At 44.0% G+C, this 27,813-nt stretch overlaps 3 protein-coding genes across 12 annotated transcripts in view; 1 reads left to right on the top strand and 2 right to left on the bottom strand.

Annotated features, from left to right (window-relative positions):
• Window positions 1-17: 17 nt before the first annotated feature.
• On the top strand, window positions 18-1,546 carry pla2g12b (phospholipase A2, group XIIB). Its single transcript, XM_076077086.1, has 3 exons — window positions 18-47; window positions 781-946; window positions 1,082-1,546. Exons 1-3 carry the CDS (start codon window positions 18-20, stop codon window positions 1,198-1,200), a joined length of 315 nt encoding a protein of 104 aa, XP_075933201.1. The 3' UTR covers window positions 1,201-1,546.
• Window positions 1,547-1,950: 404 nt separating this feature from the next.
• Window positions 1,951-9,595, bottom strand: oit3 (oncoprotein induced transcript 3). 3 transcript variants are annotated; one of them, XM_076076868.1, is made up of 9 exons: window positions 9,086-9,595; window positions 5,729-6,103; window positions 5,521-5,631; window positions 4,756-4,878; window positions 4,532-4,654; window positions 3,780-3,940; window positions 3,203-3,615; window positions 2,783-2,882; window positions 1,951-2,615 (listed from the first exon to the last, which is right to left on the bottom strand). In XM_076076868.1, the coding sequence occupies exons 1-9, from the start codon at window positions 9,105-9,107 to the stop codon at window positions 2,451-2,453; spliced, it is 1,593 nt and encodes a 530-aa protein (XP_075932983.1). In that variant the 5' UTR covers window positions 9,108-9,595; the 3' UTR covers window positions 1,951-2,450. The 3 variants fall into 3 exon arrangements, with proteins under 3 accessions (XP_075932983.1, XP_075932984.1, XP_075932982.1); XM_076076869.1 differs by lacking the exon at window positions 9,086-9,595 and adding an exon at window positions 8,891-8,985; XM_076076867.1 differs by lacking the exon at window positions 9,086-9,595 and having other exon boundaries at window positions 5,729-6,282.
• Window positions 9,596-10,487: 892 nt separating this feature from the next.
• Window positions 10,488-27,813, bottom strand: part of mcu (mitochondrial calcium uniporter) — a 53,218-nt gene continuing 35,892 nt past the window's right edge. For 5 of the 8 annotated variants that reach the window (XM_076076871.1, XM_076076870.1, XM_076076872.1 and 2 more), the window contains exons 3-10: window positions 21,502-21,588; window positions 18,961-19,024; window positions 16,866-17,036; window positions 16,359-16,463; window positions 16,026-16,186; window positions 15,347-15,550; window positions 14,558-14,674; window positions 10,488-14,357 (exon numbers count right to left, since the gene is read on the bottom strand). In XM_076076871.1, coding sequence (XP_075932986.1) covers window positions 14,277-14,357; window positions 14,558-14,674; window positions 15,347-15,550; window positions 16,026-16,186; window positions 16,359-16,463; window positions 16,866-17,036; window positions 18,961-19,024; window positions 21,502-21,588 — 990 coding nt within the window. In that variant the 3' untranslated portion in view covers window positions 10,488-14,276. The remainder of the gene's footprint in view (window positions 14,358-14,557; window positions 14,675-15,346; window positions 15,551-16,025; window positions 16,187-16,358; window positions 16,464-16,865; window positions 17,037-18,960; window positions 19,025-21,501; window positions 21,589-27,813) is intronic. The other 3 variants (XM_076076874.1, XM_076076873.1, XM_076076875.1) reach the window with 1 other exon arrangement.

Genomic DNA, 27,813 nt, shown 5'->3' with positions numbered 1-27,813 from the left:
GCTGGCAGGGGGACAGGATGGTGTGTGTCAGTACCGCTGCAGATATGGTAAGAACGAATCTCTTGAATTAATATACTGTTATTTTACTGAGAATCACAAGTCTTTTAGTGTCCTGGAAGTGGGACTCAGAAATAGCAAGATTAGTTGGGTTCTTGTTAATCACAAGACCCCAAAAGATATTGATTATTATGTTGTCCACATCCCATATTCCTTCTGTTATTATGTATCCGTTTTCTTTTTACGTGTCAAATCAATCCCTCTGCTGTCAGTTTATCAGCTTCTTATTTACATCACGGTAGGTTGCTGATAACGAAACCTGAATACATTCTGGTTATCAGTCTGAGAGGTAGATGTACATGCAGTTACACAACCAACACAGATGTACTCAAACTGAAGTTACATGTTATCTGTGAAACGACACACACCCAAGAACAGAGATATGATGTCGATCCTTGACTAGGAGTACATGATGACGTTAGTTTGTTGATGGGCTTTCACTTCAGTTTTAAAATCAAATGGAGCTGCTACTTCTCTGTTTTCTTAGGAGAACTTCCTCAACCTCGTCCCGGCTACCAGCTCCCAGAACCCAACGGCTGCAGCTCCTCTCTGGTGGGATTCCAGGTGAATGCAGTTGTAGGTGGCTTGTCCATAACACCAACAGTCCAGAACCACATCATTAAGCCCATATAATGGAGCTGAACATAACCATAATGTCTGGAAATGCTATAGGTTCTGTATTAGTAAACTGCACTGACACAATACAGGTCTTTCTGTTAACAGCTTGACCTGGGGATCCCTGCTATGACAACGTGCTGTAACCAGCTCGACGTGTGCTATGACACTTGTGGCACAAGCAAGAACGACTGTGACTCAGAGTTCCGCTTGTGTCTGCGTGGCATCTGCTCCGACATTAAGAAGAGTCTGGGCTTTGTGTCGAAGGTGCAAGGTGAGATATTTGCAGATATCTATCGATATATATAGGGTGGAACCAGGAGCATCTCACATACATTGTGAGTTATCAAAAAATAATAACAAACTCTGCCTCATTCCTCTCTCTTATTTCTCCGTCTTTTCTTCTTAGCCTGTGAGTCAATGGCAGACGCTCTCCACAGCACAGTGGGGACTCTTGGCTGCAGGCCTTACATGAACAGCCAGAGGGCAGCGTGTGTCTGCGAGGGAGAGGAGAGGGATGAACTGTGACACAGAACACTCTGGACAAATTCCCTGGAAGTTTTCGCAGACAAATAACTGAGTCTCGTGCATTTCTACAGATTATGGTGTATATTTATAGGCTTTCGTCAAAGAGGATGTACTTAACGAGAGCCCACTCAAGATTCCCAGACTGGGAGTAAAAAAAAAAAAAAAAAGATATAAATGGAGAATGCAAATGAACAGTTTCTCAGGTTTTATTCAGAGGCAGTACTGATATATATTAAGTATCTGAATATGACTTTCAAAATGTTAATTAACTGCTAATGCATGTTGTACTCTTCATACTCCATTTCATTTTAGGCAATTTTTAGGCCTCTATAACTCCATTACCACAAATTACTTTGATGACTCCAAATGCAGTGCCTGATGGGAAGGATATTGTCGTTGGATTAATTTCCTCTAGATAGAATGACATAATTTAATTACTGTGGTACACATGGTTTGTTGTGTGCAGCTATTTATCAAGATAGTATGCTCAAAGTCAGTGTCATGTAAATGTGATGCCTATTACAGCTACAACGTCAATGTTTGAAGTCAGTTATTTGGCAGTAATTTGATATTTGTTTTATGAATAAATACATGACTAATTGCAGTTTAACTGACATGATTAATTCTAGATTAATTGTCAATGATGAATCGTTGGCATCATTTCCAGGCACGCCCCACCGCTATCTCTTTTCCACCATATTGGGATGTGTGACGTGATCCCCCCCCCCCCCCCCCCCCCCAGCCATCGATTAAACTGAGTAAATTAGTCGGAATACGTCTATGGGTGTTCCACATGTATTTTTCCAAGCCAGTGATGGTGTGAAATATAAACCACTTCTATAAATCCACTAAGTCTTTAAGCTGTAATCAAGCCTGAGAAATGCCTGAAAGTGTGACCGAGAAAAAAACATCCTTCACGCCGAAGTTGTTACAAATGAACTGTGGCCCTCCGAATGATTTCTAATAGAAATGTCACTTGCTTTAATGTCAGCAAATTTGGCTGCCAGGCAAAGACACACACACACATTGATGTATTAAGCAGAATTCAACTTACATCACTGTGACTGACACTGGAACTTACATAGGAGTAAAGAAGAGTGTATATACTGTACATCTGCATGTATATGTGTATATGAAGGACGTTCAAATACCAAATAAACTGAAATGGTCGGTTCATCTCCTTTAATCTAAATTATACTCTGCAATTGTAATTTAGCTGCTGCTGTTGCCCTGCTCTCGTGATGCTTAAGTTAACGTTCCGGCTCAGGCAAGATGAAGATGGGGCCTCCGCTCAGTGTGTGCTGCTCCCGAGGTTCACCGGTCCGAAGCTCTCGGCGGACACGTCCTTGGCAACGCTTAGCACAGTGGGAGTCTCCTGCCCCGCACACTAACACCTGGCAGTGGAGGAACACTTGCTGTAAACGGAGGAGACAAGCTTGTTTTGAGTAGATAGAGAAGAACACAATGCAAGGACACTGCTACTTCAGACAGTGTAGGCATACAGTCCTTACAGTATAGTGCTACACAGACACGAGCCCACACACTCTTGCCAGCTGTCTCCCAGCATGCTTTTTTGACTCACTCGGTTGTCCTTGCCAATGAACTTGAAGACAGGGACCTGGTAGTGCTTAGAGAGCTGGTCCTTTGATGAGTACTGTGTCACTGTTTCATCAGAGATACACCTGGAAAATAAGTCCAAGAGGAAAATGGAGTCACACATGCGGTTGATATCTTAACACAATCTTAAGTGATCCATGTTTCTCTAACAAGCCACTTCATCAAGGTTAGCAGCCCTAAGGCCCTGAAACACTGTTGTATTTTTAAAAGGATTCATGAAAGTAGATTAGAGCCCTGCTCTGTTGATTCGGATTCTGTCGTTTTAATGTAATGTAGTGATGTAGAATTTTTTCCAGCAGCGCTGTCTTCTGGTTTAAGGCATTTGCAATAGGTCTGCTATGTCACGCAGCACAAGATGTGGCATTTAAACTTCCACACTATTCACCCGTCTTTGATGAGATAATACTTGAGGGCCTCGTCAGCTTTGGGCCCTGGTGTGGCGAAGCAGTTCTCTACCAGTGCAGAGAGGCCCTCCACCCTCTCCTTTGGCTCCACCCCGAAGAACAGGGAGTCGTGCAGGCGGAGCTGGGGCGGGGTGCGGTAGGGCTCCGAGAACTCGGCGCTCTTGAAGAGCTCCAGGGAGAAGGGGAAGACTCCCACACTGTGGCCTGCCAGCTCGAGGGCTGAGCTGCGCTGACTTGCCTGGTATCCGTCCGACACTTGGTATTCCCTGGGGAACTCACAGGTGACCGGCAGCACTAACTTGCTGGTGCGGACTATCAAGTCGCTGCTGCTGCCTGGGCTGCTCCGAGGGAGGCCTGTCACCAGGTTGGTCCCCACAATCTTGTCATCTGTCACCTGGGGGACAACATTCAGTTTACGGCAACCTCACACAATCCACGATTAAGGCACAGGTCTTTAATAAAGATATAAGATAATCAAAAAATGTCTTCTAGCCCAAACTGTAGAGACTAAACCCTAAGCATATTCAGTCTAAAAAGTTTCCACTCAATGCTTCTGACCTCCACCACTGTGCCGCAGGTCTTGAGGCTGAAGCTGAGGTTGATGTGTGTGCCATTGGAGACACCCCGACAAGATGAGTTGGACAGAGAGAGCTCCAGTCCTCCTACAAGGTCCTTAGGAACTGACACAATAATAGAGCTGGAATCACACTGGACGGGCACTGCAGGAAACAGAGACAAAGATATGACATATTATTACGGTCCCATAAAATGGCACAAATCGTAACACAGTGCATGGATACAACGACGGAGATGAAAACATAGCACACTCTTTGTTGGCTAAGTACGTAGTGAAAGCTGGATCATTGAGGTAGTAAAAAACATGAATTAATAATGATAATAATCAATGGTTGCAGCCCTAAACTTGAATAATCTCAGAGTTTTTGATTTGACTGGATGTAACATGTGATTTGACGATGTCACCTTGGACTCACACTGTTGGAAATGGTCTGCAAGCAACATATCTGTTTGCCCCCATTGTCTCATTTCTCAAACAAAAGGTCGTTAGATTATTATCCACTGCTGAAATAGTTAGGATCCTCCCCGACATATAAATAATCCCGCACTGAAAGGTTGGGAATTCCGTCATGGCCAGATAAAATCTTTCAACGTCTTTCAAATGAATGCAATCATGCATTTCTGTGTCGGCTTGCCTTGCAGTCTCATTGATTATCTGACTTTCTCAATCACACACACACACACACACACACACACACACACACACACACACACACACACACACTGATACACACCCTGGCATGTGCATTTATCCTGTCCCAGCTCCAGCCCTCTGGGACAGTGGCACTGATAGGAGTCCAGCAGCGAGGAGCAGCCATGGCTACAGCCTCCATTGTTAATATGACAGCCTGCTATCTCTGCATGAGGTCACACAGAGAAAATAAAAAGATGAAGAGGGTTACCTATCTCTGTACAACGTTGACTGGTGTGTCATATGAACATCACAGCATGGATGTACCTCTGCAGTTGCGTCCATCGTCGTCCAGCACACGACCCAACCCACACTCACAGCGCCTGGAGCCTTTGGTGTTCACACACACCTCTGCACAGCCACCGTTGCCCTTTCCACATTCGTTCACATCTGAACACAGGACGCACACCACAGCTGGGTCAGATATTATTATCAGATGAGCCCTGGTTTAATCGACTGAGTACCAGATGGGTGGAGTTCATCACCTTGAGGCTAATCACTTAAATGTTCTTGGGAGGAAGATGATGAATGGACTTTAAAGGACTTTAAAACTGCGTTGATAACACTGAGAGGAGTGGTAAAGAAATAAAAGGAGGGACTAAAGTGAGAGTGCAAGGGAGTGAGGAAAGAGAGTGAGCGATGATTGAGAAATGAAGAAGTAATTTCTGAGACAGTGGAGTGCAGATTTGGTTGATGGGTGAATAATGAGATAATGGGAGTTTTCAGGCTAGGTTCCCACTGCAAGCTTGTCACCCATCATTAGGTGTAGCATCCAGTGTACCGCGCACACACACACACACGGGAATGCCTCATATCGTGAATATCATGTGCATGTAAATAGGAATAGCCAAGAAACAGCCTATCCATATTTATGAATGTGTTTGTCAAAACAATGGGTGAAGATACTGTAAAGCCAGACGGATTGATTTCTCTTGTTATTGTCTTTCAGAAACCATTTCCAGCCTATCTGTCTTCCACTTCTGTAACACAACTTATCTGTCCTCTCTCTTCCTCCCTCTCTGTCCGTCTCACCCAGGCATGTTTGTCTGTCTGGTCCCAGGACAGTTCCAGGTGCACAGCGACAGTCAGACTCGGGACATCTGGGACCTGCGCAGTCCACCTCATCACAGATGTCGTAGAAATCTACGTAACACACACACAAAAACATAATAACACAACAATAGACAAGAAAAGGAAAGTAAAAAAATTGACTTTTTACATATCACACACGAACACTCACGGCCACAGTACACGTGGAAGCAGACTGAGGGTCTGGGCAGGCGATAGACAAAATATCCACCAGTACAGGCCTTCACATCGATACTGGCGTTCCACTGGCAGCAGTTGTCATTGAAGCTGGCACACACAGGCAGTGTGACGATGCCTTCGTGGGGTTGAGGGTGGCTGCCGTTGAGCCAGATGGGAGCATGCGTGCCACAGTGGTCCTCAGAGACGCAGAAGGTGGGCATGGCATCCCCGGCCATGCCCGTGAAGCGGTACCATTCTCCAGACACGTGGCTGTCACAATGGGGCACGCCGGATGACTGGTTGACGTGGTAGTCTGTGTTCCTCCAAGGTTCATTCAGGCTGATGTATGCAGAGCATGGGTCCAGGGCTGAGGAGGCAAAGACGAACAAGATTTGGTTACACATGCTTTGGAAAAAAGTAGGAACATGATATGTGTTTAAGATAAGCAGGGTGAGCTAGAGAGGTTGGTTGGACAATGTATGGAGTCTGAAAGGTGGGAAGTAACTACTCAAGTGAGTACTAAGTACTAAAGTAAGTACAGTACTTGAGTTTTTTAATTTTGAGCTACTTTGTACTTAGTATTTATAGTCCACTAGATTTCTTATCAAAGTTTTTACTTTGCTACATAAATCTTTAAGCTCAGTTTAAGACTATACATAAAAAGCAAAGCTAGGTTTACAAAGTATGACACTTTGATATGGGTTGGATTAAATTACCCAACAGTATGGAGTTGTTAAAAACAGTGCTAACATATTAGCTATATCTGGTAATATACCTATGTGTACACTGTGTTAAATATATACTACTGTTTTGACTTTTGATACTGTATCTATATTACTATTCTATAAGAATATTGTATACTGTGGTATTGCTACTTTTGCTGATTGCTTTAAATACATCTTCCATCACTGCTAAAAGAACCAGTTCCCCTAAATTATGAAAAGAAAACATATTAGCTCCCTTTCTTCTAGATTTCTGAACTACACATCAATTTCATGGAGTTAAAATAAATTTTGTTTCTGGTGCTTACAAGAGTAAAAAAAAATAAAAAAATAGACATTCAAAACAGGGGCACCCCTTTAAACATGGGTTTAAGTTGCTAACAACACCTTTGACGCAAGTCCTCCCCCATATCTCTCTCCCCTCATTTCCTCAAGGGTCAACTCTTTACGAAAGGCACACAATGCTGCCAACAGCTTTCAGTAGGAAGTAATTCCAATTAAAAACAGAAATCTCAGAAACCCAAACTACCTGCATGGCTAGATGTGAGATTATCTTCTTTTTCTAGTTTTGGTAAAGTGATCCTTTAAAAGAGTTAGATGTTCTGCTCAGTCCAGAGAAAACCAGTACAACCCATGTCTAAACTGTTCACTTGAGCAAAGTTGTTGCAATGAAGCAAACCTTTGGACCTTCGTGATAAACTTTAACACAGAGTCTATTCTAATTGAACTAAAAGCTAATAAACCACGTACAAAGAACTCTTTATCCAGTCCTCTCAGTGGTGACTATTTTCACTACTGCAAGCATTGCAGAATCAGGAGAACAACTGAATGAGCAGAGTAAACAAAGTGCAGCAAAAACAATCAACAGTCTCTCCCTCTCTTCGTGCCCCCTCAACAGTGTAATTAGGAGGCAGACATAAAACAAAAGGAAAAGAAGTAGAAGTGAGCGTTGATGGGAGCCGGCAAAGTGGGCAAGGGTGAGAGTAAGTGTTATTCACTGAGAAGCAGCGGGGATGAGGAAACAGCGGGAGGCTGATAAGCCCGGCAGTAAAGCATCTTCAGGGATAGGCCAGGAAACGTGACAGCTGACGAACCATTCATAACTCTGTACTGGAGCAGTGACCTCCACTAAAGCCAAACTCCAGGCTTTCCATTAAGTTGGATTGCGCAACATAAAAAAAAATCTGTTTACACTTTCCCGTACCTTGTGCGAAAAGGGCTTTTGACATCTAATGGAGGCCAAGGTTGACCAGAAGTTCACAGCAACTGTTCCTTTCCTCATATCCGCTTTCACAAGTAAACACCAAAACACCCAAATACATATCCCAAACCATGTTGAGAAAAAATAAACTGACTGGCATCTTAGTTCCTGAAAACTGTCAAGAAATATTCGAGTGAGATGGAACTAATTTTGTGACCATAAATGACATCACACACACCTCATTTTCCCCCTTCATCCTCTAATGGACAGTCCATCTTGTCACTAGCTGCTGCTCCAATAAAAGCAGAAGGATAAATTCACGGCCTGGGCCCACTGACAGCATAAACGACCAGTTTTGGAGACGTACGACTGACCAACATTATTCAAGCTCTAGCAGCACAGAAGGGGCAGAGGACAAAGCTGACTCATGCGGGTGAATGCTAATGTAGACATTAAATCTTCCAGATGGGTCTTGAATAACTTACTACGGCTATTAAAGGATTGTGGAGCCAAGCCTGACCCGAGTCAGACTCCAGCCTCTTATTTGCACAGATGAAGATGAAGACTTAGAGTATACATACGTCCAACCTAATTGTTCTTCATAATGAATGTGTTTTTGTTAAAGGTTAAAGCTGGTTGAAAAAAAATGTGTGATCAAAACCAACCATGAATTGATTGAACACCTGTACACCCTCAGCGCCGTAGACACGGAGTATCGTCCAAAAGCCATTAAAACACATTAATGAGCCACACAGGTGCATTGGACAACATCTGTGTTCATTCAAAATTCCATGTTCACCAACCTGCTGCTGACAGATACTCGCTTCAGCACCAAATGCGTGTGAATCCGCTGCTGAAAATAGTCCATGCGGAATGCGTTATTTATCTAAATTTAGAAACATTTGCTGAAAGCTTTAATGTTCAGCTGCTGTCGGAACTTATTAAGCTTAAATAGATGAAATGTATTTGTGACCTTTTTAAAGACCAACATCTTCAGCGGCGGAAATAAATAGGCTTGGGGCTGTTGAGGGAAGTCCAAAAGTACTGGATTCACTGTTTGTTCTGGTCTTTTCAAAGGGTTTTGTGGACAATATCAAATATAGAGAACAATGTCAACGTTTCTTTAATCTAAAGGAAAGACCACTGCAACTGCTGTTATTGCTGTAGAATATCTTAATAAAGGAAATACCTGCTTTTTTGAAAGTGAAAACATAACAAATGTTGTACTCACCAACACCTGAAACTGCAACACCCTCCAGCAGCAGATTTGTAACCACCCAAAAAAACATGATACGTTTTCTCTGTGTTGGCTAAATGACAGTCCGAGCTCAGGCCTGAGCTGTGCATGTGTCTCTTCTTGTTCAGCCTGTCTTTAATAGGCGCCTCTTATCGGCATGTGTCATTTTGTCGTGTCTGTCTGTCTCACCTTGACCCCTTGCTCCCCACATCCAGTGACAGGATCATCCTCCCATTGTTTCAGACGGTGCGGTCTGCACACTCTCCTCCCTCAATCCTCGCACACATGACCTTAAACTACAACAAACATAATATATTTCTTTTTCTTGCCGTCATTGCTGTGAAAAAGTGTGATTGTGGCCTTTTTTACATGTCTTAATGTATGTTCTGCTCATTCCTTCTTGATTTAAAGGGCGTGGAACACTGAGCGATGATCTAATCTGCAGCAGCATTAAACCAATCTGATTAATCGGTTTAGTGTCGTGCTGACGCAACTTTCACTTCAAGGCAACGCTGAGGCAGAGTGTCTGACAGCAGAGCGATCTAGCTAATAACTTGGCCCCTGTTATTTGCCAGAGAACATCTAAAGCTTGGCCCTTTTCATTAAGAAAGCACCCAAACTAACCTGATGTTTGCAGTTTTTGTTTCTCGTAATGTAATTAAATCAAGAGAGACATTAATGCACCAGGCTGGTGGAAGAAATGAGGTGGAACATGGCATTCTTCTTCTGCGATTACTCCTGGAAATAAGACACCGTTAGCCAGTAAACCTTCCAATTATATTGACAGTGTTTAGGTTTGTTTTAGTGCTTTCACTGCACTGAAGTGTGTTGCAGCACTGGGTTAAAAGTTGTTGGTTTTTTTTTTTCAGCCACGCTAGAGGCGAGGCATATGGATGGCAAATCAATGTGATGGTCGAAGACAGATTGGACTGTACCGAAATATCTTAAACACTGGATGGATTTTGTCCACATTTTGCATAAGTTTCATGGTCCCAAAGGGTTTAAGCCTAGTAACTTTGGTGTTCCCTGTACTTTTCCTCTTGCACCACCTGGGGTTTGACCGTTTGGGCTTTCATTGAAAGGTGAAAAGTTTATCATCAAATTAGGTAGACATTCATACAGCCCGTAGGATGAATTTGACCACCTTGGTGATCCCCTGACTTTTCATCAGGTTAAAATCTGTCTTATATTTTGGTTTATAACAAATACCTGCAAAACAAATGACCTTCCCATCAGCCCCAGCTGTACGTTGTGTTTAGTGCTGCTAGCGTAGGACACTCGTACATATGGGAGAAAAAGGATTTCTCCCTGTTCAATGATTACACTTTTCAAAATGTAAATGTTTCTTTTGCCATTTCGTTTTTAAATAAACTTTTAGATTTCCTAACCATGCTTCATGTACCTATTGTATACAAACAGTTCCCCTCAGGTCTATCTCATAGGATGTCCTGTACAGGAAGAGCTGGAGGCCAAGGAGAGCAGGAGGAGGTGGTCCGACCTTGAAATGTTGCTTCTTGTAAATTTCTGTAGTATGTCCATTAATCTCTTCACTTCCAGTGAGAACAACAGGAGCTTCAACTGGACCACTGGCTCCAAAACCTGGATACGGATTTTATTGATAATTGAATTACATTTCTCTTTTATACATATTTCATAAATGATACAGGATTTTACATTTTTCTTTTTCGCCAACATTACAGCATCATGTCAACAGAAGAAAAACGGACAAGAAAAACAAAATTAAAAAAAAAAGAGGTCAGATTGGAGTACAAGATCATTTTCAATCCTATATTCTGCTTCACTCTTTAGGCATTTTAAACATCTTATTGTAAGTGCTCACAAACAAGATATTCAAAACATAACACACATTCAAAAAATAGAATAATAATGTCGCTTTGGAGAAAAAAGGCTGAGAGTGGATGAAAATGCCAGGAGAGAGGGGCGAGAATTGGAGGTGTTCCCCGATAAGCTGACAGAGTGCGCCTGACACTTTTCCTTTGGACTCAGATCCAGGACGTTAGTAACTGAGGTCAAGAGAACTACTCCCTTATAAGTGCACCGAGGATGGAGGTTTTTTTTCCATTATTGGGGAGTAAAAATGCAGCGCCGATGGAGGGGTTTATGGGAGTAAGAAGGTGAAGATGGGAGTGGGGTTTGATGGGGGGGGGGGGGGGGGGGGGGGGGGGGTTGAGCAGTTGGTTGGCTGGGATTTAAGTCAGATTTGGCAGGGCAAATTCTAAAGACGCAGCCCTGTCCACTGCCCTTTATAACTAGGAATCTCTACAAACAACGTTCTTAAATTATCTTTGCAGTTTTTTTTTTTTTTTGATAAATCATCTTTTGTTATTTTCACATAATTTCCCATGTAGACATACATTCATGCAACACCCTCTTTATAATAAAGTTTCCCTATATTTGATATATTTCATTTTTAAAAAGTAAACAAGAAAAAAAAAAGGACAAAAACAAAGGCAATAAACGGTGGATGGCGTGATAAAAAGGAGGAGGTGATGATGGAGAGAAGTGTTGTGTAGAAACAGCAGAGGGGAGGATCTCTCACCTGCCACAGTACATCTCCAAGGAAACACCATCGCCACATTGTGTGTGTGTGTGTGTGTGTGTGTGTGTTCGGGAAAAAACGCATGACTGTTATGAAGTGGGGTGAGGGCGGAATTGATTTCTACCACTATTGACAGTCAGTAAATGAGGGAAAAGGATTCATGAATATAGCGATCTGAACTTTGTCCCCAGTGTACTCACTTGCCAACACGTGGATTCGACAATCACACACGTCCACAGACACGCAGCAAGATTTATTCTCACTTCCAAACATTCAATTTGAACCCTTCTCAATACGAAGGGTGTCATTCCAAATAGGAGATTAACTTTCTCAATGATCTCATCATTGCCGTTTACCAATTTGCTACAGTATTGATACTTTTTAAATCATTAATCAATCAAAAGGCACAATTTCCCTTGGAGACAACACACACACACACACACACACACACACACACCCACTGACACACAGTAAAAGATTCGACCAAATCCTGCCTTGAGATCTGCATGGCTAACCTTTGATTTGACCTAAAATCATGCACTGTAATGGAAAATCTGCAGTTAAACACATCGATCTCTTCAGTGGGATTCCGTCAACTTTCCACACACAAGCAGGATGTTGAACTAGAGTCTGTGTTCAGCGGCGTCATGTGATTGTGCAGAGGTGATCTACAGCAGTAGCAGTTCAAAGTGAAAACAACTTACTTTCAGAGCTTTTTTTTTTTTTTTTTTTTTAAGACATAAATGGGGCCGGAGAGAGGGGCTCCAGTCCTGAACCTGAACAGAGAACGAAGTAAAGCTGACAAATGTTCTTTCAGTGACCATCCCAAAAAAAAACCATAAACATATGGCTTCTACATTTAACGTATCAAGGAGATAAGATGTCATAGATGTGGCAAAGAAAAGTGTCCAGTTAAGTACAAAATTGCAATAATGCTCCTACACATTCACAGATTTCTACTAAGGGCATACCACAGCATGCAGTCTACCCTGCCTGGCCATCGAGGGAGCAGGGGGGCATTACAGCAACAGTGGGAGGAGAAAACTCAACAAAAAAAAGATGGAGTCTTCTGTGATTTTGTCTGTAAGCTTCGTGAGGGAGAATCGTAAAAGAAATTGTTGAAATGCACATTGCATGCTGTTAAGATCATGGCCAGGTCACTGAAAACATGAACTTTACATCTCCAAGAACAATACTTTTCATTGGACAAAGAGGAAATATATGATGTTTGAAAAAAAAAATAAAAAAAGGGACATTGCAGGCAATTTGCTCAAATGCTGCTCCTGTTGTATTGACTCTTCTTTAAAGCCACTCAGTATATCGATATAGTAAGCGATAACACGGCTGTGGGTTTGTCTCAGACCATGGTCACTGCACATTTCAAACCCTTCATATTCATATTCATGTATTCATGAGGTGATCATAGAGGTCGAAGATGACATTATGCTGCACTGTTCAAAATGAATTCCAATCAAAGCCATCTTCACCCTGAATTGGCTTCAACATTGTTTCCCCCCCTTTAGTGACCATGCACAGGAGCCTCACGTCCTACCTGGACGTGGTTACTGTGAAATACATTGTGTGTTTGACAAGATATGTAATAGTTAGTTCAAGGTATGAATGCATTCGCTGTAATGCTCTTTGCGTGTGCGCACATTGGACTGTTAGCGGGGGTCCTCCATGGCAGAGATCTTCAGAGGATGTTAATTGATGAAAGGATGCTTGAAAGAGAGCTCCTCCCCCCACTGAAAAAAACTAGCCTCTGGTCATCTGTTTATTTGATTGTATACATATATATATATTTATATTCTTCTCATAACAAATATACTATGGCTTTCAAAATAAAAAGTGCCAAAATATTTTTTTTTTGGAATAAAAGAACACACAGTGATGTTGTTGTCGGTAGTACTCTCATACTTGCGCAGACCGGGCCGCTACAGGACGTCAACAGGAAGAGGAAGCGAGGCGTCGTCATGCCTCTATCCTGCGAGTCGAGACAGGCTCCTGACAAAGGTCACACTGGGAGGGACATGTGTCCGTCACCTGGTGAAGGCGTGGCCCAGGGAGGGAGAGGCAGCAGGGTTCAGCCACAGGTAGACGAAAGTCCCCCTGATGGTGCGACTGCAGTCAGGACTTTCTTGTAAACTTTGGGATAGAGACTCTTTCTGGAGCCTGTCCCAACCAAAAGTAGGTGTGTGTGTTGACAGTTTTACTGCTAGAGGAAGCAGGACTACACTGCTGTGTCGACCTGCAGGCCAGAGTGGCCAGGGCCGGTGTCCCAGTATACCCTGAAAGTCCCATACACACACACACACACACACACACACACACACACTCAACAGTGACTGTCCCTCTGCATGTCCTCTGCTCTGGAGTGTCTAGAGGTGTGATGATTCCTGTTTTCCCCCTGAAGTTCCCTGCAGGCTGTCCCTCCGGAGACTTGAGGCATATCCATAGTAGCCCAGCTTAATTCCTCATCATCATTGTCCTTTTCATCATACTCACCATCCTTCGGCTGTGAGAGTTTTTCAGTTCCCGGTACTCTCGCCATCCTTCTTCGTCTTTTAGCGGTTTTCAATTGCAATTCCAACTGGAGTTTTCAGTCAGGAAAGTAAAAAGAAAAAAGAAAAAAAAAAGAAAAAAGGAGAAAAAACTAACTCCCACAGTCGAGAAAGGGATGGGATTATTGGGTGTGGGAGGAATGGGGGAGGGAAGAGTCTTAGGAAAGAGTTGGGGGTAAAAGGGGAGGGGAAAAGGTGTTGGATGGAAGCGGGAAAGGGGGGTTGCAGGAGTTGAGAGAGGAGGGAGTCACTCTTCCCATCAATTTTTACTGGTTGTGAGCTGCTGAACCGGGAGCTGGAGCTGGAGCGGGTCCCGAAGACGCTTCAGATCCAACTCCACCTGGAGAGGGTTCACGAGGAGAGGGAGGCAGGGTAGAGTTTCAAATACGAGAAGAAAGCATGCAGGGATCGGTATGAAAGTCGGTCTTTGTACGGCCGTTACAAATCAAAGTATTGAACTGTAAAATGTGACAATCCCCAGTGTGATTGCAGTGCTTATTTTACATCACAAAACATCCAGTTTTCACCAAGCGACTGTACCTCAGTGATATCATCCTTCAGCTTGTTGTACTTCTCAATGTCGAAGCGTGTCCTTTTCACCCCCTTGTGGAAGAACAGCAGATACTGTCTGTCTCTAGCGTCGGGGTAAACATACTCCTGCAGGTTATAGAGAGACACAGACATGTTTATCAGATATCGTCCGCATTCTGCTTTCTATTCATTGGGTCAAATCACACCAGCGAGAAATTCAACATCAAATGCACTCACGTCCTTGGAGCTAAACGCTGGTGGTAATTTATGAATGCTGAACCCTGTGACTAGACTCAACTTGTAAATAGCTAAAAATATTAGAATTGAATGCAGAGTGTCGCAAAGACAGGAGCGCTATTGGATTTCATTACTGTAATGCTTTGTTCCCCGAGTTTAATGTTATTGAAGAGGACAATTTCCCTCAAAGAATCAATGGTGTTTCACATTTTTTGGCACAAAAAAATCAATTAATAAGATAACTTTTACTATCAATCAGCTAATCCTTTGGTATACATAATGTCCAACAATGCAAAAAAGATAATCAATTTAAAATAATACAAAAAGCAAATCCTCGTATTTGAGAAGCTTGAGCCACAGAAAGTTTGCGCTCGCTTTAATAAATGACTTAAATGATTGATTGACTATCTAAATTGTTGTTTTCAGATTTTTGTCGATCAACTAATCATTTCAGCACAAACCCAAACGGCAGCAGAAGATGCTTATTACACTCAAACTTGACTTCAAACATTAATTCATGCATGTGTATTTGCATGCTTGTTGTGTTTCGTTGCGTCTTACCTGGCGCGTGAGAACAAAGTAGGCGTACATGCCCATGGCCGTGCCATAAGTGATAAAGTATGTGACGGGCTCCATGATATCCCAGGAGTACTCCCACCAGGTGAGCCTGGCCAGGATGCCAAACTGGGTGGCCATGTACGCCATGCCGCCCCACAGCACCCAGGTGGTACGCCGCTCTGCCTTCTTATTCAGTTCCTCCTTCACCTACCCATCCGGAAGTCAAGAAGAAGAAGCAGCCAGTTTAAATAGAACAAAATAAGCAGATGTGTATTGAGAATGTATCGAGGATGAAGGTCATTATTGATTTTCAGCGCAAAAAAAAAAAAAAAAAAAAAGAATATAGGCCGAGAGCTGCTACGTGTTTCAGACCCTTGAATGCCCCAAACCCATAATAAGACGGCTTAACTGATCAGACCATCTTTAATCAGTAATCCTTGATGGCTGAGAGGAAACAAGGCCTGATGATACAATTTTAAAAAATATCTGCAGATAAGAGGATTAAAAACATCAAAATTCTGAGCAGCTACAGCTCCCCTTGGCTTCCATTTTATTGTTCAATTATCTGTCAAACACTTTATTGGCTGGTTAAAAACCTTGCAATGATTTGTGGGTCTAGCTAAGAGCAGCAACGAACTATAACCAACCACCAAAATATCAGTAGAGGCAAAGGAAGTTAGACCTTCTCTAAGGGGCGGAGTTCAGAGTTGAGGTCCTCCAGCCGTCCAATCAGCTCACGTTCCTTGCCGAGTTGGTGCTCCTCTATGCGCAGGGTGGTGTAGAGCTGCTGCACCAGAAACTTGACGTCATTCAGCCTTTCTGCCTCCTCGTGGGGCAGCAGCTCTGAAGCACGCACAAATGCAAACACACAAAAAAAAAAAAAAAGACAGGCTTTAACACCCTCCACTTGCTGTCGATAAAACCATTTCTTCACCTTATTGGTAGTGACCCCAACTGTGAGGAAGTGACTCAGAGCAAACAGTATAGGCTCAGCCTTTTCTTTGCCAGCCCTCACCTCTCCTTGGTGGCCGCACGAGGTGCGTGGTGTCATTGATGACGAGCTTGAAATCATCCAGCAGCAGGATGTCTATGCCTGTGGAGGAGGCGACCCTCGCTCCATCTGGAGAGAGAGAGAGAGAGAGAGAGAGGCAAATGTGAAGTGAGTGAGATGGAGCACTGATGGGCAGCCACCTCAAATATCCTTGAAGTCTCTTGCTAATCAGGCTTGTTGATGTCTGATTACCATGAGAGCTAAAGCTGCACTAGCACACCAAGAGTAAGATTTCAAGTACCAGTTGTTCCTGTATAATCAACCCTCTGTGCAGAGCAGCAGGTTTAAAATTGAATCATTTCATGATGCATGCAGTGATATTAAATTCTGATATAAAGCCACCGCTGCGGGAAGACATAACAGCATCGCGACACAAGAACACTTGAAAGCATGTATATGTATGACCTGCTTGTGTAAATGGATACAGTTGGAGTGTGTGTGCACACAGTACTCTTGCGCTTGTTAACATACCCGTGGAGTAGATGGCTACCCGGTCGATGCCTCTGTCCTCCGCCTGGAGCTGTTGCAGGAAAACTCCCACACAGTCACTGAGCGGCTTGAGGGTGAACTGGCAGCGCTCTCGCCGGGACGGCAAACTGACTGAGATCACCGGCAGCCCGTTCTGATACACCACCGTCACCTCTGTGAGGGGGTTGCAGGCAAGAAAACGACAAATGTCACACAAGCAGAAAATGTAAAATGACACCCCAAGGTCTTAACTGAACCATGGAAGTGAGCTTTCATGTGGATGCTACTTCTGATTGAAGAACATTGAAGAAAGAGGCATAGGCAACAGTATATATATTGCTTATTTTGTTCAGCACTAGTTGGTCTAGGCATTGTCTGTACACACATGTGAATTACTCACTAGCGCTAAAACAATAATTATGTCTTTAATTCCTGTAACTTCACCATATAATCTACCACAAACTAACTGAAACACTGCAGAGTCGAATACTCTGATGGTGCTATGTTTGCGCTACTTATGTAGATTGATGACACATAGGAGTGTGGTTTGAGACCCAGCAGGGGGCAGTACAATGAAAGAGCTCCACCTACCAGAGGAGTTCAACATCAAAGCTGCCAAACGACAGGCGAAATAGGATTCTGGAATCACTGTGTTGAGCTTTATGACGATTTAAAGTTAGTGTACTCTTCTGTGACTGAAAACATTTAATAGGATCTCGCTGCTGTAAACACTGCAGACAGTATCTGCAAAAAGGAACAAACTCAAGAGCCATTTGTAAATCCTTCAGGAATTCTGATTCAACAGATGACTAAACCTTATTCATCAGTGTGTTCACACACACACACACACACACACACACACACACACACACACGCAAGTACAGGCTTATACACGTAGACACGGAAATACACCGACGGCGGTTGACTGCAAAAATAAGCCCACTCCTGACTGTAAGACCAATACAGTACAATAGTGCTCAACTTCTCCTCACAGAATTGTTATGTCAATTTGTTGATGGCAACTATTGATATTTCTTATTCCCATAGAAAGGCTAAAAGGATGGTTGCGTGGTGGGGCTTGAGCTATACATTGCGAGTTCATGGTGTTTCAGTGTTTAGTGCTTGTTTCCGTCTGTACTTGCTGGTTTTAGGCACTACCATAAGAACTGTAGTTTGTGTCCCAAACAGCTGAGCCACTGCTCTGCTTGGTGGCGCTTTATTATTATTTTTGCATACTAGTAATAGTCTGTAATCCAGCTCTATTGGTCTGAAATCAGACTCTGGTTATAATGAGCCTGCACAGCTTACACCATTAGCATGCCGAGTGGCCCCTAATGACAGAGCCATGGATCAACGCAGAGGGCTGAGCGCCGGCGGCGGTCCAAGGTGATTTAAGCTGCCTTGTTGCTGCTGCTGCTGCACCAAACAACCTGTGCCTCCCGCTCGGGACCACTGCAGTGAATCAGCAGATCTCGGCTTGGGCTCGCACCCAGAAATGAAGGATCGTCGGCTGGCACAGGCAGTACCGGCTGGGCTCCGTCTCTAGTGTCTCTTGACCACGTTCGAAAATGCAGAGGTGCAGACATTTTATTTCACACCCACATCTTCATTATGGCGACAACTTGAAACCTTGCCCCGAGCATCATGGCTGTTTCTGCACCTGTTCCCCTTGTCCTCCACCATCCTGTCATCACAGGCACACTGGTGAATGTGTGAGGACGCTGTGCTCATCTCCGCTCGTATCCTACAGCTATCAAGGGCCACTTTCAAATCCCATCAGTATGTTCTGCAACGCTGCTGCCTTCTCCTCTCAGCCCCCTTCACCGCTCTCTTCCTCCCTCTGTTCAGTTCACACTCTCCATCTCTCCCGCCTCTCACACAGACGAGCAGATGCTTCCCCGAGACAGATTCCATATTAATGACTACCGACTGTTAATTTCAAATGAGCCTCCGCTGTCTGATCAATGCAGCATTCCCTTAAGCGCAGAACTCGTTTTTGTCTCAGACAAGGAGCAGAGGCTGGATTTGAGGGAACCCTTGATGCGCTGGCATATGGACAGAAATAAACTGAATGACGTGAGAGGTGGCAGGGACTTACCCTCTGGAGCAGTGGCGGAACACAACAGTCTCTGGCCATGCCATGAGGGGGCGCCCCTCCAAACCTGCAGACAGGAGGACAAAAGTGCAACAACCTGGTTATTACATTTGAACACAGCTTTTTTATGACTAATGTTTCCGTTATTTTAAGTGGGCTGTGAGCCAATGTGTGTCACTCATTGTTCATTTCCAAGACTGACTACAGGGTTATGTTACAAAATGGCTTCCTCTGTTCCAGTTTCTAGAAATGTTCCAATACCCAGGCTGGAGCCACACCCATGAAGCACAGTTTCAACTGCAGCTTCCTGGTCACGGAGAGATTTTACAATAGGATGACGCATAAAAAAAACAACTCACACACACACACACACACACACACACACACACACACACACACACACACACACACACACACACACACACACACACACACACACACACACACACACACACACACACACACACACACACACACACACACACACACACACACACACACCAGTACTGAGAGATAGAAACCACTACTTGGAAGAAACCACCACAGAGGGAGACACAGAAAGAAGGCAGCCAAATGCAGCCAGTATAACAACAGAATAGTTCAGTATGAATTCTCCACTTGTGTAACAGCCTGGAGTGAGGGAGGGAGTGAGTGAGTGAGTGAGTGAGTGAGGAGGGGAGGAGGGGAGGAAGACGAGCAGAGGAGCAGAGCTTGGGAAAACCCTCCTTTTTTTCCCCCTATTGCTATTGTAACCCAGCAGCAGGAATGTCTGCACGTGTTTCGAATTACAGAGCTCGTCGTGTTTTCTGCCGAGTGGCGATGGAGCCTTTTAAGGCATGAGACGGGCCGTCAGAACTCCTCACACTTACACGTAATGATATGGAGCGAGGATGAGAGAGTACCAGGGGGCGAAAACAGAACTTTGTTGAATTCCTTTTCACTTATGAGCGCATTGCTTAAACAAAATCTGCTTCTACCGCACGTCGAAAAAACGTTTCTCTGCCGACTGGTCCTGGTTTGTGACATTGTGGTGCTGTACATATACACATATACAGCACATTCTCCCATGAGTGTAAAGCATCACCACTGATTCACACATTCATTCGTCCTTCGATTTCCCGAGGCACAGGGCATCTTTTACACCGTTGATGCTTTCAACCAGGCCTGTACCACTGTGGTAATATCAGATTTACGATATGCACACAATCAGATAGCGAGCAAATAGTCGACGTCAAGAGAGTCAAGATCGAGGCTTTGTACAGGCAGCCAGTGTCTTACTCCATCGACCTGACAAGCACAGTCGCCAATCAAGCGCTCTCGATAAAAGTCAAGGCTGTCAATCAGGGAACGCGGCTGCCAATCACACCTCCACAGACCGTAGTGGCGATGCGGAAGGGATAAAAGTTTAGACTAACTCAAACAATGACAGATACCGACCACTGTCACTCACTTGGCCCCATGGAAGCTGTTGTAAAATGTCAATAGTTGTCAGCTCTCCATTGCAATGCTACACTGACTATCCTCCATGCAGAGGCTCAATGGGGGTCCACAGATGGAGGCCTTGCTGAGTCTTTACTATTTTGGTGTTGCCTTCTTGTTAGACCCCCCCCCCCCCCCCCCAAGATAAAATAAGAAACTTCTTCAAATGCGGGGAATGGTGAAAAACAAGTTGAAGAAGTCTAAAAGCGTTTATGAAAAGTATCTGCTGCCACTGCAGCAGTGATGCAGTTCCACCGTAAACCGAGCACCACCACAGGGATCCAAGGGGTGTATGCTCTTGTTTCTGACACCACCAGGCAAAAGATGACAGACGAGTGTGTGTGTGTGTGTGTGTGTCCTAAATGAGAATGCCGATTGCCGTCCCTCGGCACCAACTGGAGCCCAAACAGTGATCAGGCTGCTGATCAGATGACATGCTGAGGAAGGCGTTTTGGCCGGTCTGGAATAACTGCACAGTCTGCAGACAGCAATCCAGCACTGCTTTGCTCATTCATTAACTTTTCAGCTGCTTGAAACTCGGGAGGAAAGATTTCACCGAGAACACGACTCACAACGTCCGCGACGCCGACCCAAGCTCCCCGAATCAGGGCAGTGTAACGCACATAAGGCGTACATGTACATCCATCTGTGGAGTGACATGTATGTGTGAATGTACCTCTGTGTGTTTGCAGGTGGTGTGTGTGAGTGTGTGTGTGTCCACCCGTCTGTTTGTCAGCGGTAGTTGCAGAGCGACTGAGCAAAGCCCCCCCTCCTCTCCCTCGGCACACAGCCACTGAAATGCTGCCTGAAATATTTAACAGCGTAGCAGCAGTCAATAGCACAGCAACCTTGGAATCAATGTCATACGGGTACGAGAGGGAGTGGAAGAAAGAAACGGGGCATCGACGACGGCTGGGAAGATGGACAGATGAGCCGGAGGAGAGAAAGAGGTGGGGAGGAGGAGAGAGAATGCGAGGATAAATGGAGCAGCAGCAGGGGAGCGATAGAGATAAATGAAGGCTGGAGTAAAGCGGTGTGAGTCACGAGTGCGCTTGCATTTCTTACCATGCGCTGCATATACTGTACCCTGCAGCAGACAATCCCTCCCCACTGAAACGTGACTGTACTGTGCGTTTGAAGCGGGCATGGTGGCTAGAGAGAGAGAGAGAGAGAGAGAGAAAGAGAGAGAGATGGAGGGGATGAAGGGAAACAGAGGAAGGAGAAAGAGTGAGTGGGAGATAAAAAAAGAGAAAGCCGCGAGTGTGGGGAGAAGTGGCGGGAGGGAGGAGAGGAGCAGTAGACTTGCTGGGAGGGGAGGAGGGTGGGATGGAGGGAGAGGAGGAGAGGAGCAGTAGACTTGCTGGGAGGGGAGGAGGGTGGGATGGAGGGAGAGGAGGGGGGGGGGGGGGGGGGACTGCTGATCACTGCAGTAAAGGAATCCCTCATCTAGAAAGGGGGGTTGCCCCTTCGCCTTCCCTCCCTCCATATCTGTCCTACTCACACTGAATCCTGATGTGCTAGTTTTGATCTTCTATCAATTCTCATCTGCATTGCGCTTTAACATCCGCTGCATTTCTTTATATCCCACGTGTGCGTTTTCCTTCAATTAAAAATACAAATCTACAATTTAAAACCCCGCTTTCAGCGTGGTAAACGCACATCAAGCAGGGACACAATAGATCACACAGTATATACTGTGGGATGTGAAAATACATTTGATACACGGCTTCTTAGCAGCAGCGCCGGGCTGTGTGCCACATAACGGGTCCCTCCCTGCCCTCAGCGTAACGCAGTAACACATACAAGAGGTACGATATCGATCCACAGTTAAGATGAATCATCCTCATACAGTACGGCCGTAACGATCTCACAAAGACGTGCACACATTCACAGTGTATAAAGCTCTTCCTACTATCAGTATCTCCCCTATGTGCAAACGTTTCCCTTCGCTGTGGTGGAGTTCAGCAACATAATGAAATTCTTGCCTTCATTTCAGTCAAGATTATGCACGCGGAGAAATTTGCAAATTTGCAAGCCCCTCCTCCTGTTAGCAGAGCCGCTTTGAGTGTGGAATGAAACTAGTGCCAGAAAAATAAAAACTAGATAATCTTAGCAGCTCAGTGACACAATGAATGAAGTCATTATACAATTTTCTATTTGGCAACACGAACACCCACTGTTCATACAGTATCCCCACCCTTTTTACTCAGACATCGGCCCTGTTAGATTAACTCTTGTACCCATTCACTCACACCGCCTGTCATGTTACCAATGTGTCCATTTGAACTGATCCTAACCTGGATGTTACATATAAAAGTGGATATCTTGGATAAGCTTATAACGTTTTCATACATATGAACTGCCAATGTTTGGGCTGTCTGGTCCAAATTTGCACTTGTACTCCTGCAACTTGGAGTGGCTGAAGCACGAAGCTTCAACCACTATTCTATCCATTTGCTAATTATTCACTCATTTATTACTTTTAAGTAACTATTTGAATTGTTAATTAAGTACTTTAAGCTTTCACTCACTCACACAGCACCACAGAACTTGCTGACTCAATATATGGATATATATACGTTGTTTCAGTCAAATCATAATTTAAATTTTTTTCAAATTAGTTGAGTCTCAATTCAATTCAATTCAATTTTCAATAAAATGTTGAAATTTGTGTAGCTCAATATCACAAATCACAAATTTGCCTCAAAGGGCTCTACAAAATACGACATGCTCCGTCCTCGCATCTGATAAGGAACCCCCCCCCCCCCCCCCCCCCCCCCCCACCCCACCCCACACACACACACGTTTTTAACAATCTTTTTACGCATCACCTGGCAATGGCAGAATTGCCCCCTCGGGTATAAGTAGCCTCTATGGTTGTCTTTTAGCTTTGTTGTTACGGCTGGATCTGAACACAAAATGACACAAAGATCTCTTCTTCCTCAGAACACATCCGTTTATCTCCAAACACACCACACGGCAAATCCAGATGCCGAGCATGGCATAAAATGTGTCCGAGTGGGTGAGTGTGCGACGGACACCAGCGCTGAGGAATATTGTCGTTGACATAATTCCCATTTCATGGTGCCCTTCTGGGGGAGAGAAAACCTCCGCCATTTATCTACACAATGGCTGCTTCAATCTATGTGGTAATGTGCTGTCCTGAGCCGCGCCTACGGGCCCGATAACGCGGGTAGTCATACAAAGTCATTCGGGAAATCCTTCATGGATACTCATATACACCTCACCTCATGTAAATAGAGCGCATGCTGTACACCCATTCTAGGCATCACTGCCCACATTGATCTATATCATCTTTTAATGTCCACAATCTTCTCTTTTATTCAATTCCTTTCACTGGTAGAAGTCGTAACGTCGGCACAGATTTACAATCAAAGGAGCTGGGATCAATTTCCCAGTGGCCCAGTCGTTTGATAAAGGCAAGGGTCAAGCAGAGATGTGGTGCTCCATCGTGCTACCGTGACAGCTGGGAAAGGATTGCACGTTCAAGGTGGGGTCAGTGAGGGCTCACTGTATGTAGAATATGAATATGAATCCAGTGTAGAGGACAGGCCAGACAGGGGCAGTGACGTACGTCACCAATAATAAGCTGTGAAAACATTCTCAACTCTAAGGACTATTTCATGTTGATTGTCAGAGTACGCAAAAGTGGTTTATGAACTATTAAATTGGAAGTACACCGCGTCTGCTGTCTCAGCTGTCGGGAGGAATGTGTGTGGAAAACGCTCTCATTTATTAAGCGAGGGAGATGTTTCTTTTGTGTTTCGATCTTCATTACTCTTTTATAGCACAAGAGGCTGCTGACTGTGACCATTAAAACAATTATTTCGCAGTATAACTTTATTTTCCAGAAATAATTAAATACCACTTAAATTATATCAAAGTACCATTTGTTGGTTAGTATTTAACTTAAGGAAGCGGCTCAAAAATGACACATTCAGAATTTTTTCAAATATCCGTCTATCTTAACAATTGAACAGGGTCTTGAGTCGACGAATCTGAATAATTAGATAATTATTAAAGTTATCTATTTTCTGTCGACTTACAAACTGATTAATAGACTACTGGCCTGAATTCCTGAAAAAAAAAAAAAAAAAGGCATGAAACATGTGGAAAAACCCGCTGGCTCACGTCTTCTAAGGTCTATATTATATGTAAAGGTCATATTGTGGCAGTGCAGGCTGATGTGTTCAGTTTTCTATCTCGCTGCTTTGCCGCATGCCACCTCCTCCCCCTGCCCTGCTCCGGAGGCGAGGTCCTGCCCACTCAGCTCCTTGCAGTCCACACTTCCCCACTGTGGGGTTATTAACAAGTTGAAAATCACAGCTGCGCCCGTTCAAAGGCGCTCACAATACCTTGCACGCACACACACACACACCCACACTCTCCGTACCCTCAGAAATACAGACAAAAGCACATATACACCTACATGAGGCAGGCACTCAGCAATTGCTACAGAAGAAAGTGGATTTGAGTAGTGTGACAGTAATCTCTCAGTCATTTCTTCCGCCTCAGCACCGTCAAGCTTATGTAACAAATAAAACATTAAAAAACTCTGCCTTTTCTGTCGGCTGTGTTCCTCGTCTGGTAAAAGCCATCAACAGATATGAAATCTGCAGTCACCTCCTCGAACGGCACGGCATTAAGTAATCTCCGCTCACACACAGAGAGGTGACAAAGCGCAGCGCGCCTGTACCAATACGACCTCCCCACTGCAATGCAGAGTTGAAAGTGAAAACAACCTTCCCCTAATCTGGCCATTTCAAACATCAAAACCCCCCCACACCAGCTCCAGCGAGACATACATAATTCCAACTTAATCTTTCCTTCCATTTCAATAAATTGCCGTTCGGACCCCCAGACATGCTTTGATTAATTGATACCAGCTCATGGCTCGCTTAATCCGTGGGATAACATCTCAGCTGTGGAGACATTCCGTCATTTGACACGTGGGCTACTTCAGCCAGTTGGACCCTCATAGTCACACCACCACTAAACCCCTCCCTGGGACCAACAACACTGGAACCTGATGCATTATTAAACAGCAGTGCAGGCTTTCACGCCCAGAGCGTAGAAGACTGCCGGCGCTCTCGGCCATTGTGCTTCACAGCTCTGCTACTCGAAGGACTCAATCCGGCCGAGGGCCTCGGTCTGGAATTTTCTGACTTCCTCGGGTCGCTTTTGAGATGAAAGATGGTGCACAATTTCAAAACGGTGTTTGCGTGCATAATGCGTATACATATAGTATGTGTGCCGTGTGTGTGGTCAGTCTGCAGACCCTCTTTGATTGCTCATACACCAGATGGCACAAGCTGCTTGTGTCGGCTCAGCCCCTCAAGATGAAGGAACTTCTCCTTGCTCTCCTTTTTTTCAAACTCCCGTTATCAGATCTTCCCTTTGAACATAACCGGGACCCTTACTGACACTCATGAACATGCAAATCCAGCCTTTTGCACGATGCCTATCTCACTCACTCTACACTGGCTGGTGATCCTAACAACCCTGATTAAGCCTCAAGAGTGTTAAAAGGTTGCTGCAGCTCCATTGCATCACACACCAATCACTGCTGCTGAGTGCTGAATAAGCACTGTTCACCTCTCATCATCCTCACTTTCATTCGTTCTCCTCCCACCACCACTAGTGTCCTCGCTATCAACCTATACTTCCCACCATTACAGCTATCCTCTTTGCAATCGCACCTCTGAGACCTGAGCTCCATTTCGCACCATCCCCCATTGTTTTTTGCTTGCTTTAAATCGCAGTGGATGCTGCAACGCTTGTTTTGGATTGCGGAATATATAATACCGCCCATTTGTGCTCTCTAATGCAGCACAGTGGTCCTCTGTGACCACTGTGCTGCTAGTTCCTGCTGAAGCTGCTTTAGGCCACGGAGAATCGGCGATAATCTACAGAGCTTTATAGAAATGTTTGGCCTCAGGATAGTCTGTCAAATCGCCATGATATCTAGGTGTGAGGCCTAACCGGTCTATTAAAGACGAACAAAGCAACAACTTTTCAAAGGATTCCTGTGGCAAAAACATTCGCCTTCAGGATTCAAAGCTCAAGAGTTCAGAGCAGACGCATTAGTACTAGGTCATCACCGATTTATCTCTCATCTGGGACGCTGAAGGGTGAAAGATGCTCCACTTTTCCCTCTGCTGCTTCATCTCTTGCCATGCTTTCATAATCCGACTCCCAAGTTATGTTTTGGCAAAAGAGCCACACACACAAACCTTCTACCTTCATCTGATCTTTGTAAATCAATATAATTATTCTGTCTCTAAACAAGTTTTTAACATCTTGCTGTTGAGGTCACAAGTCAGCTACGTAAAACTGTATATTCCAGGTTATTAAGCATTTTTCGGTATTCTGCACTCAATAATTTTGAGTTGTTTGATTGATTGATTGATTGATTGATTAGTCAATCGAGAGAAAATCTATTGACAAGTAGTTTGATAATTGCCTAATTGTCTTAAATAATTTATTATGGGTTTTGGGACGTTGGTCAAAGAAAACCAGCACTTTAAAGATGTCTCCATTACTTTGAGATTACTTTGATACGCAAGAAAACTAAAAACATGGGAATTCACAAGTTATGAAGTTATGAAAAGTGTCTTTTTTCTTTAAATTCTAAGCAGATTTATGAATGTGCACTGTGACAGATATAACTTTATACATAACACATTGAATCTGACTGAGATATGACTCAAAAATAGATAACATTTTTGATCCACATTACAGCAATTGGGCCCTAGAGGCTTTTAAGTACCTTAATAACCTTCATGAGCCGGGTATGACAACCACTGCTGCAACTCAATCTGTTGACTGCAGTGATAGACGGGTAAAACTAAATCCATAATAAAAATAGCAATAATAATACAGTTTTCTGTACTACATCCTTTCCATACTGCTTTATATAAAGTTTTTAAGAGTTCTAAGAATGTCAATCAATGTGTTCACCTTTCAGTTAATCTTAAATCTTGAGTATTTGAAAAGAGACAAGCTTTTCAGTTGAGGGACTGGCTAATTAAATGTCAGCTGAGATAAAACATGCGGCTCAACAGTGAAAATGTCAAATTAAAATTTCAAGGCAGCCAGGTGGCTATTAATCTCCACAGAGGGTACTTTTTTTTGGTCATTATTCTAAGTTTTGTAGTGAGCGATGAGGTGAAGTCAATTTTTTTGTATTGTTTGACTAATAGGCCGAATCAGTGGTGACTGCTTTAGCCGGTATAGGCACTGAAACGACTCACACCTACAGGATGGATGGAGGCAAAGGGCAAAATGTATTTGGGAAATTGCCAAATCAGGCGATCTTCTTGTGTCTGCGTTAACAATTAAAGCAATGGCACAGTT

The sequence above is a fragment of the Anarhichas minor genome, unplaced genomic scaffold (assembly GCF_050575085.1).
Source record: "Anarhichas minor isolate MPS153535 unplaced genomic scaffold, ASM5057508v1 ptg000058l, whole genome shotgun sequence".
NCBI lineage: Eukaryota > Metazoa > Chordata > Actinopteri > Perciformes > Anarhichadidae > Anarhichas > Anarhichas minor.
This window is presented reverse-complemented; position numbering and strand designations above follow the sequence as displayed.

Coding starts and splice junctions, on each gene's coding strand:
- pla2g12b (XM_076077086.1), top strand. CDS start 18: ATGGTGTGTGTCAGTACCGCTGCAGATATG. Junction 48..780: donor TCAGTACCGCTGCAGATATG/GTAAGAACGAAT, acceptor TTCTGTTAACAG/CTTGACCTGGGGATCCCTGC. Junction 947..1,081: donor CTTTGTGTCGAAGGTGCAAG/GTGAGATATTTG, acceptor TTTTCTTCTTAG/CCTGTGAGTCAATGGCAGAC.
- oit3 (XM_076076869.1), bottom strand. CDS start 8,948: ATGTTTTTTTGGGTGGTTACAAATCTGCTGCTGGAGGGTGTTGCAGTT. Junction 6,104..8,890: donor TGTTGCAGTTTCAGGTGTTG/GTGAGTACAACA, acceptor TTGCCTCCTCAG/CCCTGGACCCATGCTCTGCA. Junction 2,616..2,782: donor TCATTGGCAAGGACAACCGA/GTGAGTCAAAAA, acceptor CTCCGTTTACAG/CAAGTGTTCCTCCACTGCCA.